General features: G+C 38.8%; 1 protein-coding gene across 1 annotated transcript in view; it reads left to right on the forward strand.

Annotated features, from left to right (window-relative positions):
- Positions 1 to 10,059, forward strand: part of LHX4 (LIM homeobox 4) — a 55,295-nt gene extending 45,236 nt beyond the window's left edge. Inside the window, exons 4-6 of the mRNA XM_058177064.1 lie at positions 5,382 to 5,536; positions 7,547 to 7,718; positions 9,668 to 10,059. Coding sequence (XP_058033047.1) covers positions 5,382 to 5,536; positions 7,547 to 7,718; positions 9,668 to 10,059 — 719 coding nt within the window. The remainder of the gene's footprint in view (positions 1 to 5,381; positions 5,537 to 7,546; positions 7,719 to 9,667) is intronic.
- The last annotated feature ends 4,383 nt before the right edge of the window (positions 10,060 to 14,442 follow it).

The raw sequence follows: 14,442 nt of genomic DNA on the forward strand, positions 1-14,442 counted from the left end.
CCGAATTCGGCTAGCGATTTGAAGAGCCTGCAGCTGGCTTGTGGAGTCAACCATTGGAGCACGATTCTTCGACTCGCAATTATACTTCCCATATTTCGGATGGTCTTAGGCGACCCCTGGCAAATCGTCATTCGACCCCCAACGGGGTCGCGACCCACAGGTTGAGAACCGCTGACCTAGGGCATATCAGTACCCATCACTTCCAGTGCTGTATTCTTGCTGATATTCTTGCAGTTGTGATGCTGGGGGTGGGTGGTGGGTGGGTGGGTGGGGGAGAGGGATCCAGCCAACTGCAACTTTTGTGTGAACTAGAATATGGCATGCAACTGTTGGCTCTGATTCTGCCCCAAGTCCTGATTACATATTGAGTCTAATGCACTATATTGAAGACCTGGATTGGTCTCATTTGTTGTTTTAGCCTTTCCCCCTTTTTTATTCCTAGGATTATGTGCACAGAAAGCTTTATTTTTTTGCCAGTTATAATCAGTGGCGTGCTGGTAAATGATTCAGAACTGGCTCTGCTGGCTCCATTCCTGCTCTGATGCCACTAGCTGTAGAACAACAGATTGGCACATTAAGGTGTAGTGACTGAGCCATGCTTTTGACTGGCTTGCAAAATTCCAGAAAATATAACAAATGGTTCTCATAAGCCAGTGCAACCCCTCGATATAACATTAGGCAAAATGAACTAGATATGTCAAAATTGGAACTAAAATTGGAACCATCCTATCAGAATGGATGCTTCATCTAGAAAAAACATTTTCCTATAGTTTAACTTTTTTTGTGTAGCATCCCAAACACCTCCATCCTTTTCTGCTCGTTCACAATTGTGTATATCAGATGGTTGGGAGTAAGAGAAGTGTACAGGGCTTTGAAGTACACATTTTATTTTTATTTATTAGGATGAGCCACAAGAAGTTGGTCTTTGCATATTTGTCATCTCTTGAAACAAGTTTTATTGATTTTTTCTTTCACATATTTTATGAACAGAGTATTGACCGAATCATATCTTATACAACTTATCATATCCAAATACACTTTACATAGTTTCAATTTCTGCCAAAATATTCTTTTTCCCTACTTTTTTATCTTGTCTTAATACTTCTATACTTATTATATAAACAATATCACCATCCACCCTCAAATCCTAATTTCTTAACATTATTTCAATTAGTTATCTAGTGTTAATCTTATATATTCTCTTTTAACTTTCATATTAGTTTGTTTTTATCCTAATAAGTATGAGTGTACTCGGGGTTCCCCTTCTACCATTCCATCTCCCTTATTTTACAACAATCCTTCTTCTCCTTCTCCTCTTCCCTCCCTTCTTCTAACCTTTTCTACTTTCTTCTTTCCTCCTCTCCTTCTCCTTCTCTCCTTCTCCTTCCTTTCCCCCACTCCTCCTTCCTTCCTCCCTTTCTAACCTTCTCTCCTACTCTTGTTTCCCCACCCTTTCTTCCTCTCCTTTACCCTTTCTTCTGTTCCTCTCTCTCCTTCTCTTCTCCCCTCCTTCTATCCCTCTTTACATTCTCTCTCCATTGTTGTATTCATTTTCAATTCAATATTTTCCAAAATGGTATCCAAGCAACCCCAATTTTTTCTCCATTTATTGAATATGTTTCTCAAAATTCCCATCACATTTTTTATTATTAACAATGTATTTCATCTTATTCCATTTTTACATTGAAACCTTTTAACTTAGTTAACCTTCCACCTCTTATTTTCCTTAAATTCCTAATTTCTTATTTTAACATCAATTAATTATTTTATTTCTAACATTTCAATTTTATATCTTAATTTCAGTTATTTTCATAGTTAAATCTGATTAGATTTCATATTGAATCTGCTGATCCATTTTACAAGAAACAGTATAGTTCATCTTATTTGCTTCTTACATACAATTTCTACTATTTACACAGTTCCCTTAAATCAACTAATAAATGCTTTATTTCCCTTCCTTCTCCTTTTAACCATTTTATTTTGGCCTCCCTTCAACATTATATTCTTGCTTCTCATTTATATTCTCTTTTTCCTTTTTTATATATTCTAACCAGGCTTCTGCTTCTTTATTGCCCTTAATAAATGTGCTTCATGGACATTTTTAAGCATCTCCATTAGATCCTCATACTCCCAATGCTCCATATTGTCAATTCAAAAATGTTTTTATTTTAATTTATGTTTAATTAAGATTCAAGTCCATGTAGTCTCTCTCTCTTTTTAAATTTCCAAATAATATCCAGTTCAAATATTTATCTAATCCATGCCAGTTTAAGGCCTTATTCTTTTTCACCTCCTTTTAAAGTCTAGATCCAGCTGTTTAAAAAATAAACAAATACTCCTTAAAATTTCTCACAGTAGTCAAAGTCTTTGCTATTCCTTCAATTTTCAAGGCAATCATTGTAGTGCTTTTTTTTCCACCAGCAGATGTCTCTCTCCAATCCACAAATCCCAAGACAACAAAGTAGCTTGTTTAAATCCACATAAAAATACTTTCTCTTCAATTTCTTTTCCTTTTATTGTTTTTAATTTCTCCAAATTCCATTTTAAATCCAATTGTAAAATTTCCTTTCTTGTGCTTTGATATTTTAGCTTTCTCTTTATTCTTTCTTCCAATATCAAATCTATCACAAATAATCCAAATCTTCATTAAAGAATGCTTTTTCTCGGTTTTCTTTTTCCTGTATATTTTTAATTTTTCCAAATCCAATTTTAAATCCAGGTAGAAAGTTTTTTTTTTGGACTTTCGTCCTTTAATTTCCTTTCTGTTCTTCTCCCTCCAATTAAAATTCCCAAGTGCCAATTAGCCACTTATTTCCATGCCAGGACCTCTTTTAAGCTTTTAAAAAAATTATTTTTATCTGTGAGTTGGCCAATCACTCACCCAGTAGCAATACTCCATTCAATCATCGTTCCTGCACAAATCTTAGTCCAGTTGCCCCAGCTTAAGAGTGGTTATTTTAATGGCCACCACCCCCACCACTGGTTCAGAGAGCTGCCCCCAACCCTTTGAGGAACTTGCTTGTTCCTCTTGGTCATCTGAGGTGCCTCTCCTTCTTTGCCGTCCCTCCAAGACAGTTCCGGTCCGAAGACCCCCTGACAGAGGTTTATCTGGCTGGATTTTTGCAAGGTTTGTTGGACCCTGCTATTTTCCAGCCAGTCTTGCTGCGACGCTTCCGGTTTTTCCCATATTTGTCATCTCTTGTTGATTTCAAGCTGCTGTACATAAAATAAGATCAAGAGCTGAAAGTAATCCCAGGCACAGCTCTCTTGAAAGTGGAAGAGTTGCATTCTTGCATTTTAGCTTATCTGGCCCTTCACCCAGAAAGTCTCCCATTTTTCAGTACAGGGTCTAAAATGCCGATATTTACTGTAGGTAAAAAAAACCAATAGAACCAAGGCTGGGTTCAAGGAAGCCAGACAGAAAAAGGCTATAGATCACCAACGCTAATGAATCCACAGAGACTGTCCAACAGTGCCTGACTGAAATTAAAACTGAACTGGTCTTTAATGGATTTCATGTTGACAAGCCCTGACTTCTCATTAATTAAGGACTCTATTTTGACCTAATCAATTTGGCTAGGGTGATGCAATGCCTGCCTGTGTAAAGGAGATTGGTGGAGAGGGAGGCTAAGAGATCATGGATTGAATGTTGCTCAATTTCTATTATAGGCTCAGGATAATCAATGACTTCAGTACGATATAGTTTTGCAACCCACAGAGCTTGGGGAAGGGCAGGGGGAGGAGGAGGGGGAGAGGAGAAGTATCAGCATATAGGTTAAAGTCCATTGCTAACCACCTATAGAAGGAGAATAGGTTCTGGTGCTATAATAAGACACATTTTATCAATATGTGGGAAAATATAAGTTGTTTTATGTTTTATATATGGTTAATTATAATGGTTTATAATTAACCATATATAAAACATGGTTAATTAGAGGGGTGTATGCTTCAAGGAAATTAGAGAGGTTAATTAGAGAGGTTTGCTTCAAGGGAAGGAACTGTTACTAGAAGAAAGGCAGCTAAGTCTGAAATTCATTGTATGAGTTCAGAAAAATCTATATTCTATATATTTCAGCTTGGCAAAACTAGCTCCAGAATGTATTTAATGTGGATGGAAATGGTTACCTCTTAATGAAAGTGCACTAATAATTTTCTTATAGTTATCAGGACCTAAAGGAGAATTAAAATGATGCATTTAGATTAATTTCCCAATGTTACTACAGTTTTAAGATTGTAGGTTTAATTACAGATCAGTTCCATTATGCCTAGTCAAAATGTTACTATAATTATTAAAGTTGAGAAGCCTTATTTATGCCCCTTTTCGCCCTTTTATTGAAGAGCATAGATTTATGAGTAGCCCCATCAAAATGTAAAACAAAGTCATGGTAGCAAGATAGGAACTCTGGTATAAAAAGACAAGAGTGATTACAAATATCAGAATAATCACATTTGCCTTCCTTAAAATTAAGTTGGATATAGTACTTGTTCTGGGTTCAGTCCCTTTCTGTTGCTTGGTGGATTGGAAACTAATGGAAACCAAACCCAAGGGACATTAAAATTGCAGCAGAAATATATGTGCAGAATCTATAAATGAAGTAATTGACAAAAAAAAAAATTGGAACTGGAGTGGAATAAAATATTGAGGATACATATTGCCCTGTGGCCACTTGAGTTATCTTATGTAAACATCAGCCTAAACAGATCTTTTCACATCTCTCTTTATTCTGTTTGGTTTTACAGGTGGTTCTCATCTAATAATCACTCATTCAGTGTCTGTTCAAATTTACCACAATGCTAAACAAGTGGTACCTAAGACCGATCCCTGGAGTTCTAGCTGTCATAGCATATCCACTCTTGGGTGATCGTTACATTGGCAATCATGATTTTCAATGTTCCCTGCCAGCTTTCCCCAAGCGAAGTCAATGGTTTATTTTAGTACTGTGTATCCATCAAAACGTAAGGTAAAGGTTCCCCTCGCACGTACAGTATGTGCTAGTCATTCCCGACTCTAGGAGGCGGTGCTCATCTCTGTTTCAAAGCCAAAGAGCCAGCGCTGTCCGAAGATGTCTCCGTGGTCATGTGGCCGGCATGATTAAATGCCAAAAATGGTCCCTATTTTTCTATTGCGTTTTTATGTGCTTTTGAACTCACCCCATTATGCAGCACTAGGGATTCGAACCGCTGAACTGCTGACCTTTCTGATCAACAAGCTTGGCATCTTAGCCACTGAGCCACTGATGCCTACCATCAAAACTTAAGTGTACCTATAAAAAGATGCAAAATATAACTTCTTGTCAGCTTTCAAACCTCCCCACATTTTCTAGGCAGACTTCTGGCTCATCCTCCACATTCTACAATAACTGGAAACTGTTCCATTGCAGATGATTCAGAGGCTGGAGCCAAGAGGCCTCGAACCACCATCACAGCTAAACAGTTGGAAACATTAAAAAATGCCTATAAAAACTCCCCCAAACCAGCCAGACATGTGCGGGAACAGCTGTCCTCTGAGACAGGATTGGACATGCGGGTTGTACAGGTGAGTACCTGACACAATATTGACTTTTCTTCAACTCAAAAGATGGGCTGGTTTGCAGCGATTCTTTTGGCGGGTTCAAAGTTACTCAAGGTGATAGAGAACACATTCGAAATTTAAACTCCTAGCAGAATGAATGCAAAGCTAAAGGATGTGGATGCCTAAGATGATCTGTTCAGCAATCCTTCTGAATAGAAATCTCCCTTCCTCTCTTGTGAAAGCATAATAGCTAAGTTTAATTGGCAACATGCAGGAAGAAATGGAAGCCTATTATCTCATAGGCCAAAATCTTGTGATATAACATCTCAGAATCTTAAGCTTTGTAAAGTTGATGGAGCTCTAATACTAGAATCAGATGAGCCTTTTCCATAGCTGCCCCTACTTTGTGGAGCACCCTCCCTCCACAATTCAGCAAGCCCCCACCCTTCCAGCTTTTTAGAAGGCCATCAAGACCTGGCTCTTTACCCCAGCACCATGGTGCAATGGAAGATTATAGATGGGGCCTCCTTGGATATGACTGAAGTGCCAATTTTTTTTAAAAAACAACAACGACTTTCTTGGTCTTAGGTTTTTTTTTATGATTTTATGGTTTTATTGCTGATGTGAGCTGCCTAGAGTTATGTTTTAAAATGGACAGTCATACAACTCTTAAAGCAATCAATAAATCCTACATACATAATTCCTTTAACAATTGTGTCAGATTTCTGCTGGGCAGTTTAATACCCGAGTGGGAAAATAATAAATTCTCTTTTCTATAGAATTCTGCAGATGTTTCCATCTTCTACCTGTTTGGTGTCTATTCAGAATAAGTACTATTAGTAAAAGTAAAGAGTGCCTTCCTATTGAGGGCTGTAGTTCTGAATCTATAATTCCCATCTACTTTATCTAAATTTTCAATAAGAGATCACACTGTTGCATTGTATATTTTGTTTCTGAATATTGTTTCTCCTGCTATAAGTCTGATTTTCTAAACTCATTTATCAGCTCTTTTGTTCTGAGGTCTGTTCTTGGAACTTTGCCCTCTTTCACAACCTCTTGCTAGGAAGGACAGCTTCTCAAGGCCTCTGATTGCAGAAGTCAGAGCATTGTTGGGGACAAAGGGCCAAGTGCTATAGCAGGGATGAAACCCAGCAGGTTCTGACAAGTTCTGAAGAACCGGTAGCAGAAATTTTGAGTCGTTCGGAGAACTGGCAAATGCCACCTCTGGCTGACCCCAGAGTAGGGTGGGAATGGAGATTATGCAGTATCCTTCCCCTGGAGTGGGGTGGGAATGGAGATTTTGCAGTATCCTTCCTCTGCCACGCCCACCACGCCACACCCACCACGCTACACTCACAGAACCGGTAGTAAATAAGCAAATACTCAGTGCAGAAGATGTGGAAACTGAGGAGCCTTCAATTGTCCCTGGGTGCAATTGACACAACATAGATCTGGAAGGCCAGGCGCCCTTAAACACACACAAAGTGATTGTTATTGTACATCAGTCAGGACTTTGGATAATGATGTGTTTATGATGTAGGGTTAAATCAGAAGTGCTTCTCTTCATTTCAGTTCTTTGGACTGGTCCTGAAACTCCTTACTTATGGGTGATATCTAATATTGAACAAGTTAAGTTCTTCAAATGTAAGCAAGTTTCCCCCAACAAAAGTCCACAGTAGGAAACGTTGAACTGTCTATATTTGTGCATTGTTATATTACAGATATTCATTATTAATACATCTGCCATATGTCTTAGCCTAAGTTTTTTTTGTTTTTGTTTTTTGCAGTTGGTGTCATTTTATTACTACCACTAGAATTTAGGGAAGCTGTTATCACCCCCAGTTTATAACTGGGGTACCTGAAGGCTAGTACCAAGGTCCATGCAATCACCCTATAGGAGGAGCAGGGCTTTTCTCTCTCAGATGAAATCATGCCTATCCATCTTCTGGATGATGAAAGAATTTTTTTCAATGACTCTCCGGTGGTGGGACTGAAAATGGTCTTGTTCTCATTGCTTTTTCCACCTGATTACAGGTCTGGTTTCAAAACAGAAGAGCCAAAGAGAAGCGACTGAAGAAAGATGCTGGGCGACATCGTTGGGGCCAGTTCTACAAGAGTGTTAAGAGGAACAGAGGAGGCACCAAGCATGAGAAAGAGAGCTCGGCAGAGGACTGTGGAGTCAGTGACAGTGAGCTGAGCTTCAGAGGTAGGCAGGAGAAGAAGCACAATAAAGGAAAGATTCAAGCAAATTAAGATTGGGGCTCCTATTTATGTTTACAAATGTCCTAGATTAGGAGTAGGCTACTTATTCTTTTCCTAGTAAGATCTTCAGATCCTTGGGAGATGCCGACAATCCTCTGCCTTGTTATTTGACAGCCAGAAATCAGGATTTCTGCAGGAAGAATAAAGATCTAAATTAGTGGTTTTAAAAATTAAACTGTGGTCCATCTACTGATTCAGTGCATTTTGTCACCAGATGATTGCCCCCTTTTTATTTAAATTTCTGAGGCACCCTGTTCATTTTTATTTGCATTATTTGTTAGATAACCAGGTTAAATCCCTCCTTTTAAAAGTAGCAAATTTCTGCTGCATTATGTGTAACCTTCACCTACAAATGGTTGCCAACACTCCCTGATGTTAGAAGTTGTTTGTTTTCCTATTGATGTAGAAGCCTGAAAAAATTTGGGTTGTTTTAATAAATAGCAGAGAGGTGCTGTGCTCAACTAAGGTCCAGCATACTTTTTTCTGATTTCTCCTTAGTTTTTAAAGCTATCTTCCCATGGTCCCTTCATGCTTCTCTTCATGACTCCAGAATGTATGTGTATGCATCTGTCTAAAGACTGTGGAAGGTGCAGTGAACTAGATGGGGTTGCGCACTTCATGCACTTAAAAAAAAAAAAGAAATTCAATGTCACCATTGCAGCCACCATCTTGATCTTTTTGACCATACACTGTGAAAACCTGCAATAAAACTTGGACTACGAAATGTTTCCATTTAAGGAGCCAGCCAATCATGCTTTTTGCTGGCTATCTTATTCTACTTTCCCTTATCTTTTTCCCAGCTTCACTTTCCTTTTTCCAATTATCAGCTGTTATTCCAGAGTTTCTGGTCAAGCTCAGTCATTAACAAATCCAAATGTGAGGTGACTACAGCAAGAGTGACTGTGAACAGAGGTGTTGTAATGTTGTTGTTGTTTTTTTTGTCAGGATAGGGCTCTCCTATCCTGGAGGCATTCCCTGGAAGGAGTTTTTTCTTTATAAGCACATGGTTTATTTAGTATATATACCTGTATATATTGTATTTATTGTTCTTAAAAGTATATAGGTGGCAATTTGCAATCAGGAGCAATTCGATTGCTTTTAAATTGGTTCATAGCTGATTTCAGTATAAATTTTGGTTATCTGGGGAGTTTTATTATTATTTCTTGTATGGCACATTCACATCATATTTCAGTTAAAAAAATACAATAGATAATAATATAAAATATTATGAACATATGTCTAGATTACAGATATAATTTTTGCTTCATTTGCTGCAGCCAGGAAATCAACAGTCACCATGATAGGATCTATTTTGGCACTCTTATCACTATACATGACAGATATAATCTGTTTTTCGGCCTCACGGTCACAATTCAGTGATGGTATTTTGCCTCAGTATAGAGAGCGTCAGCGTATCTACCATGTCCATTGTGAATTCAATTCAGTGTTGTCCCTATGGCATGGGGCTGGTCAAATCCGGGTGGTTTTTTTCAAGATGCAAGGCAAACCTTGACATTGTGGAGGGTAAAATGCCGTTTCCGCATTTTATGTATGTCAAAATCGTATTCTACAAGTACTTTAGTAGCAGAAATAGCTGGATGTCTGGCATTATAAGTAAAAGGTATTATAAATAAATAAATAATATTTTTGTGGCAAACAAATAACAACGCTGCATGGAAAAATGCAAACTATTTTTTCAGACATTACTAGTTTCTGTTTTCTATTATATCAGATCAGCATGGCTGATAATGAGGGATGATATGAGATGTAATCTTGCAATAGCTAAGAAGCCTACCTTCTCCATCCCTGACTTAAAGGTATTTTTCAATCTTTGATCAGAGTGTACCAGATAGAGATTTTTTCCGTACTAAAGTTTTGTTTCTTGCTTTTCAGAAGACCAAATCCTCTCAGAGCTGGGCCACAACAGAATATACAGCAACGGTGGTGAGGTGGCTGGTGGACAACTACTGAATGGTACTTTCTCTCTGGATGGGACAGGACAATCCTATCAAGACTTGAGGGATGGAAGTCCTTATGGAATCCCGCAATCTCCAGCTTCCATATCATCTCTTCCATCACATACTCCATTGCTAAATGGTTTGGAATACACAATGGACAATAATTTAGGAATAATAGCACATGGAGGGCAGGGGGTGAGCCAGACACTCAGAGCTATGGCTGGGGGCCCAACCTCCGATATTTCCACTGGAAGCAGCGTTGGTTATCCAGACTTTCCAACAAGTCCTGCCTCCTGGCTTGATGAAATGGACCATCCTCCTTTTTAAAGTATTCTGCTTCCTTCGGATTTGCCATAGTCAGTCCTGTTCTTTTGGCCTGAAAACGTGCTAAACCACCCCCAATAAGGGACAGCAATCAATCTTCAATGAAAGAAAGTTTCCATTATTTTAGAAGGGGAATCAACAATTTGTTTTCTGTAAAGCTGAAAAAAAATACGATAATATAATGTATAAATATATATATATATATATATTTTATTTGCTTTGTATTTGAAAGAGGGGAATGATTGGAGGAGCTGCTTCTGAATACAGCACACTGTTGTGTTTAGTCTTTGTATGATGTTAGTGGTGCCAGCTAAAACAAGGACAAATTCACTGACTCTTCACGGGGCTCGGCTGCCCAGTTGGATCCTAGCACATGTTGAAATGACTAAACTGATTTTTGCTCCTTGACAAACCTGCATCTTCTCCCAGGCGAAATGATCGTTGTTCTTCATTTGCTTGACTCTAACCAAGCTAAGCAACAGAAATCAATGCAATATTTCCAACTACTGAAGGGACAGAAAGTTGCTAAGCAGTTTCAGTTTTTACCCTTCCCACTTCTATTTCTGTCTGCAACTTCTTTTCTACATTATTGCCTTATTAAGGAGACATGGTAAGGCAGCTTAGAAGTGCCCTTGTTTCTTACCTCCATCACAGCTTTTGAGCATCCGTTATTTCCTCTCAACTGGATTACAGGATCTTTTGCTGATGCCTTCTGGTTGACAGCCAGCTACAAGGAAGCAGTAACAATCCCCAAAGCAAGCCCTGCTGAATCTTTAGATCTCAACCCCTATATGGTCATTATTCTTTCTAAAGTTGTTTTTGTCACTCAGTTAAGTGAACCATGTGCTACCGTGAGGCCAAAAAAAAAAAAAAAGTGAAAATACAACACCAAAGCCCCCCCACGTCAATCTTAGTAAACAGAGGGATTATAACTACGTTCCTGATTGGGTATAGCAGGAATCAGGGATCCCATAGCAAGCTCCCTTTTCTGACCAACCACTCAATTGTCATTCAACAAGAATACAATTACAACAAAAAAGAACACAGACCTGCAGCTGGTAGGAATGCACCATGGGTTTAAAATCCACAACAAAAGGATAATTACAGGCATTTTACACCCTTCCGCTACTTTTAGGTGTCAGTTCATGGTACAGAAAACCTTTCAAATTATGAACTCTATACCAGTTAAGCACAAGGTGTATTTTCTTCTGATCAGAAAAATGAAATATTATTTACATGGCATTAATTTCCATAGGAGTTTAACAATGCCTGTAATCCAGCCTGAAGTCCAATGCTGGCTTCTTCTTCTTCTTTTTTTTAGCATATGTAATACTGTGACATTCTTCTAAGGTCGTGATGGCGAACCTATGGCACGCGTGCCACAGGTGACACACGGAGCCATATCTGTGGGCATGTGAGCATTACCCTAGCTCAGCTCCAGCGTGCATGTGCGCACCGGCCATCTGATTTTCAGGCCTTCCGGGCCCATCAGAAGTCAGGAAATGGGCTGTTTTTGGCCTCCAGAGGGTCTCCGGGTGTGTGTGGGAAAGGCTGTTTCACCTTCCCCAGGCTCCAAAAAAGCCTCTGGAGCCCAGGGAGGGCAAAAAACGGGCCTACCGGGCCCACCATGCTATCATGTGCCAAAAGTGGGGGAGTGCGGTGGGGTTGCATGTGGGGGGCAGGGCGCATTGAATTTTGGAGGTGGGCATGTGTGCGCGTGACCCCCCATGCTGCCCCCACCTTTGGCACGTGACAGCAAAAAGGTTAGCCATCCCTGTTCTAAGCAATTTATAACCTCATTACTTATACTGTTGTAGCAATCCACATGTTTTCCTCTGAGGAAAGGCAGGCAACTCTAATTTGATTAATCTTTTTTTAGGAGATTAGGATCATTCTAAAGGCCTTCACAAGTAAAAGTTTTATAACGCAGGTAAAATATGAAAGAGAAAGAAAAAAATATCATGACAATCATTTGAAGCAAGACATTAACCAGAATGGATAGCTGCTAAGGAGCTTTTCAGAGATTGAGATCAGGAGACACAGAAGCACACCTACACATCAAGTTTGAGGCAGTTCTGTGCCTGGACAGCATGTATCTTGGAAGTGCTTTCTGAAACTCTAAATTTTGTTTTGCTCCGGTGTCTTATATAAATTAATTAGAACTTACAAACACTTTGCAGTGAGTATTATGGCCTTGTATTCACTGAGTAACGTGAGCAGAGTGACACAGGTATAACTTTTTTTAAAAAATTTGAATTTATATCCCGCCCTTCTCCGAAGACTCAGGGCGGCTTACATTGTGTAAGGCAATAGTCTCATCCTATTTGTATATTTATATACAAAGTCAACTTATTGCCCCCCGCCCCAACAATCTGGGTCCTCATTTTACCTACCTTATAAAGGATGGAAGGCTGAGTCAACCTTGGGCCTGGTGGGACTCGAGCCTGCAGTAATTGTAATTGCAGGCAGCTGTGTGTTAATAACAGGCTGCATTAGCCTGGTGAGCCACTTCCCAGCCCCCTGAGAACTTAGAGAACTTGTTTGTGCATTCCCTGCTGATTTGCATGCATGAGCCAAATTTCCCTGAAGAACCATTGAGTTCCCATTACTTCAAGCACAATGCTTTTCAGTGGCCTCTTACCTTACACAGATAAAACAGAGCCAGTGTGGATACATGTGTGTATAAGTCCTCAACTTTCCGTTTTCTGAGGTTTTTGTCTCCAGCTGAATATTAACTGGCTAGAAAGAATTTTATATCAAATATTTTTGTGGATATAGAGCTAATTTTGAAAGAGCCTAGAAACTGGGCAGCACACAGCAAATTATCACATTGCAGAGGTTCAAATAATGCCTATTTTTATCTTGTAGAGTGTGTATCATTTACCCTCCCATAAAACGGTTTTTGTTAACAGAAAAAAAAAAGGTGGGAAATCACTAGTTCCCTGAAGTAAGTACATTTCAACATACCTTGTAGATAGTATAAATGTGTGTCTGGTCTATTTATTGTCCTGCATGGCTGCCATTCCAAAATCTAATCAGGTGAAGGATGTATTTCTCAAAGGATCAGTTAAGATCCTTTCATGAGTAAAATGGAACTCTGCTATTCTGAAAAAAACTGCTTTCCTTTCCAGATTCTATTGGAAAGGAACAGCTGAAACTGTTTCTCTTCCCAGATTCTATGTTAGAAGCTTACAAAGTAAACTAAGACTAATGAGTTTTATTTTACCCAAGAATATGAATCACACAGACTTAAAATAGAAAATACTCTTTTATATGACATGATTTCACCGTGCTTCTGAACAGGAGTCTTATTTCCCATCAAAATTGAGTGATTGTAGTTGGTTTAGAATCGGTCTTTGGTTTACTTCTAGTAGTTTAATCATGATAAAAGTAGACATCGAGGAAATGAAAGTTAATGAAGACAAGTAGGCTGTTCTATCAACAGGCTAGGCGAAAAGACCATGCATGGACTGTGCTTTCACATTTCCCCCTCTCCAGGTACATGAGGTTCTATCAGGGTAAGCTTTGAAGGCTACTGTCTTAGCGAAAGGCAAAACACTCACTGTTTTGGAAACTGAGGCTTAGTTTGGTTGCCAAAACCCCGAAGATAAGCTGAAAGATTTGATTAAACAAGTTCTTGAATTTAGCTGATGGACAACAACAACTTTAGAGTACAAACACCTAACCTACCGTATATTTATGCACTCCTGTATTAATCCAAAAGAAACAAGTGACTGTGCTTTGCTGCCTACCCCATAGACCAGCCAACTTAATCAGTATCCTGAATATATTCACATTCCCAATATCTTCCTTTAAAGATTCCAGAACTACTTCCTCCCTCCCGCCGATCTTCATTTACTATGACTCATATACCTAGACTGATGCAACTTAATTCCTAAAGAGCTTGTATTTTTCAAGGGGAAAAGCAATTATTTCAGTTACACAATCTTTCATCGAGATCAATCTGTTATATCCATGTTGGAATACTGTCTGAAGAATTTAAAATAGGTATAAGCAGCTTTTCCACGACCTGTTACTTTGAACGTTTAAAATGTGAAAAGATTTGATATAATGCTGTTTTTCAGTTATTGACAAACCACCACAAGCACATTATCCACAGAAGAAAATCCTAGAAAAAAAAAATCAGTGTGAAATTCACCTGTCAGACTTTATTAGCACCAAGGCGAAGGAGATGGCCATCTTCAGCTCACGTATGGATGGATATTTCAAGATTGCAGAGGTTTTGCATGGCATATTATGGTTAACATCCTCAAAAAAGTAAAGAAATTTTTAAAAAATACATGATTTTTCCAAAAGTTAAGCCCTTTTCAGTCATTTTTTGTTTTCTGTAATAAAGCTGCAATCTATTCTCATTTTCCTCAGAGT

This window comes from Ahaetulla prasina, chromosome 3 (genome assembly GCF_028640845.1).
Source record: "Ahaetulla prasina isolate Xishuangbanna chromosome 3, ASM2864084v1, whole genome shotgun sequence".
Classification (NCBI taxonomy): Eukaryota; Metazoa; Chordata; class Lepidosauria; order Squamata; family Colubridae; genus Ahaetulla; species Ahaetulla prasina.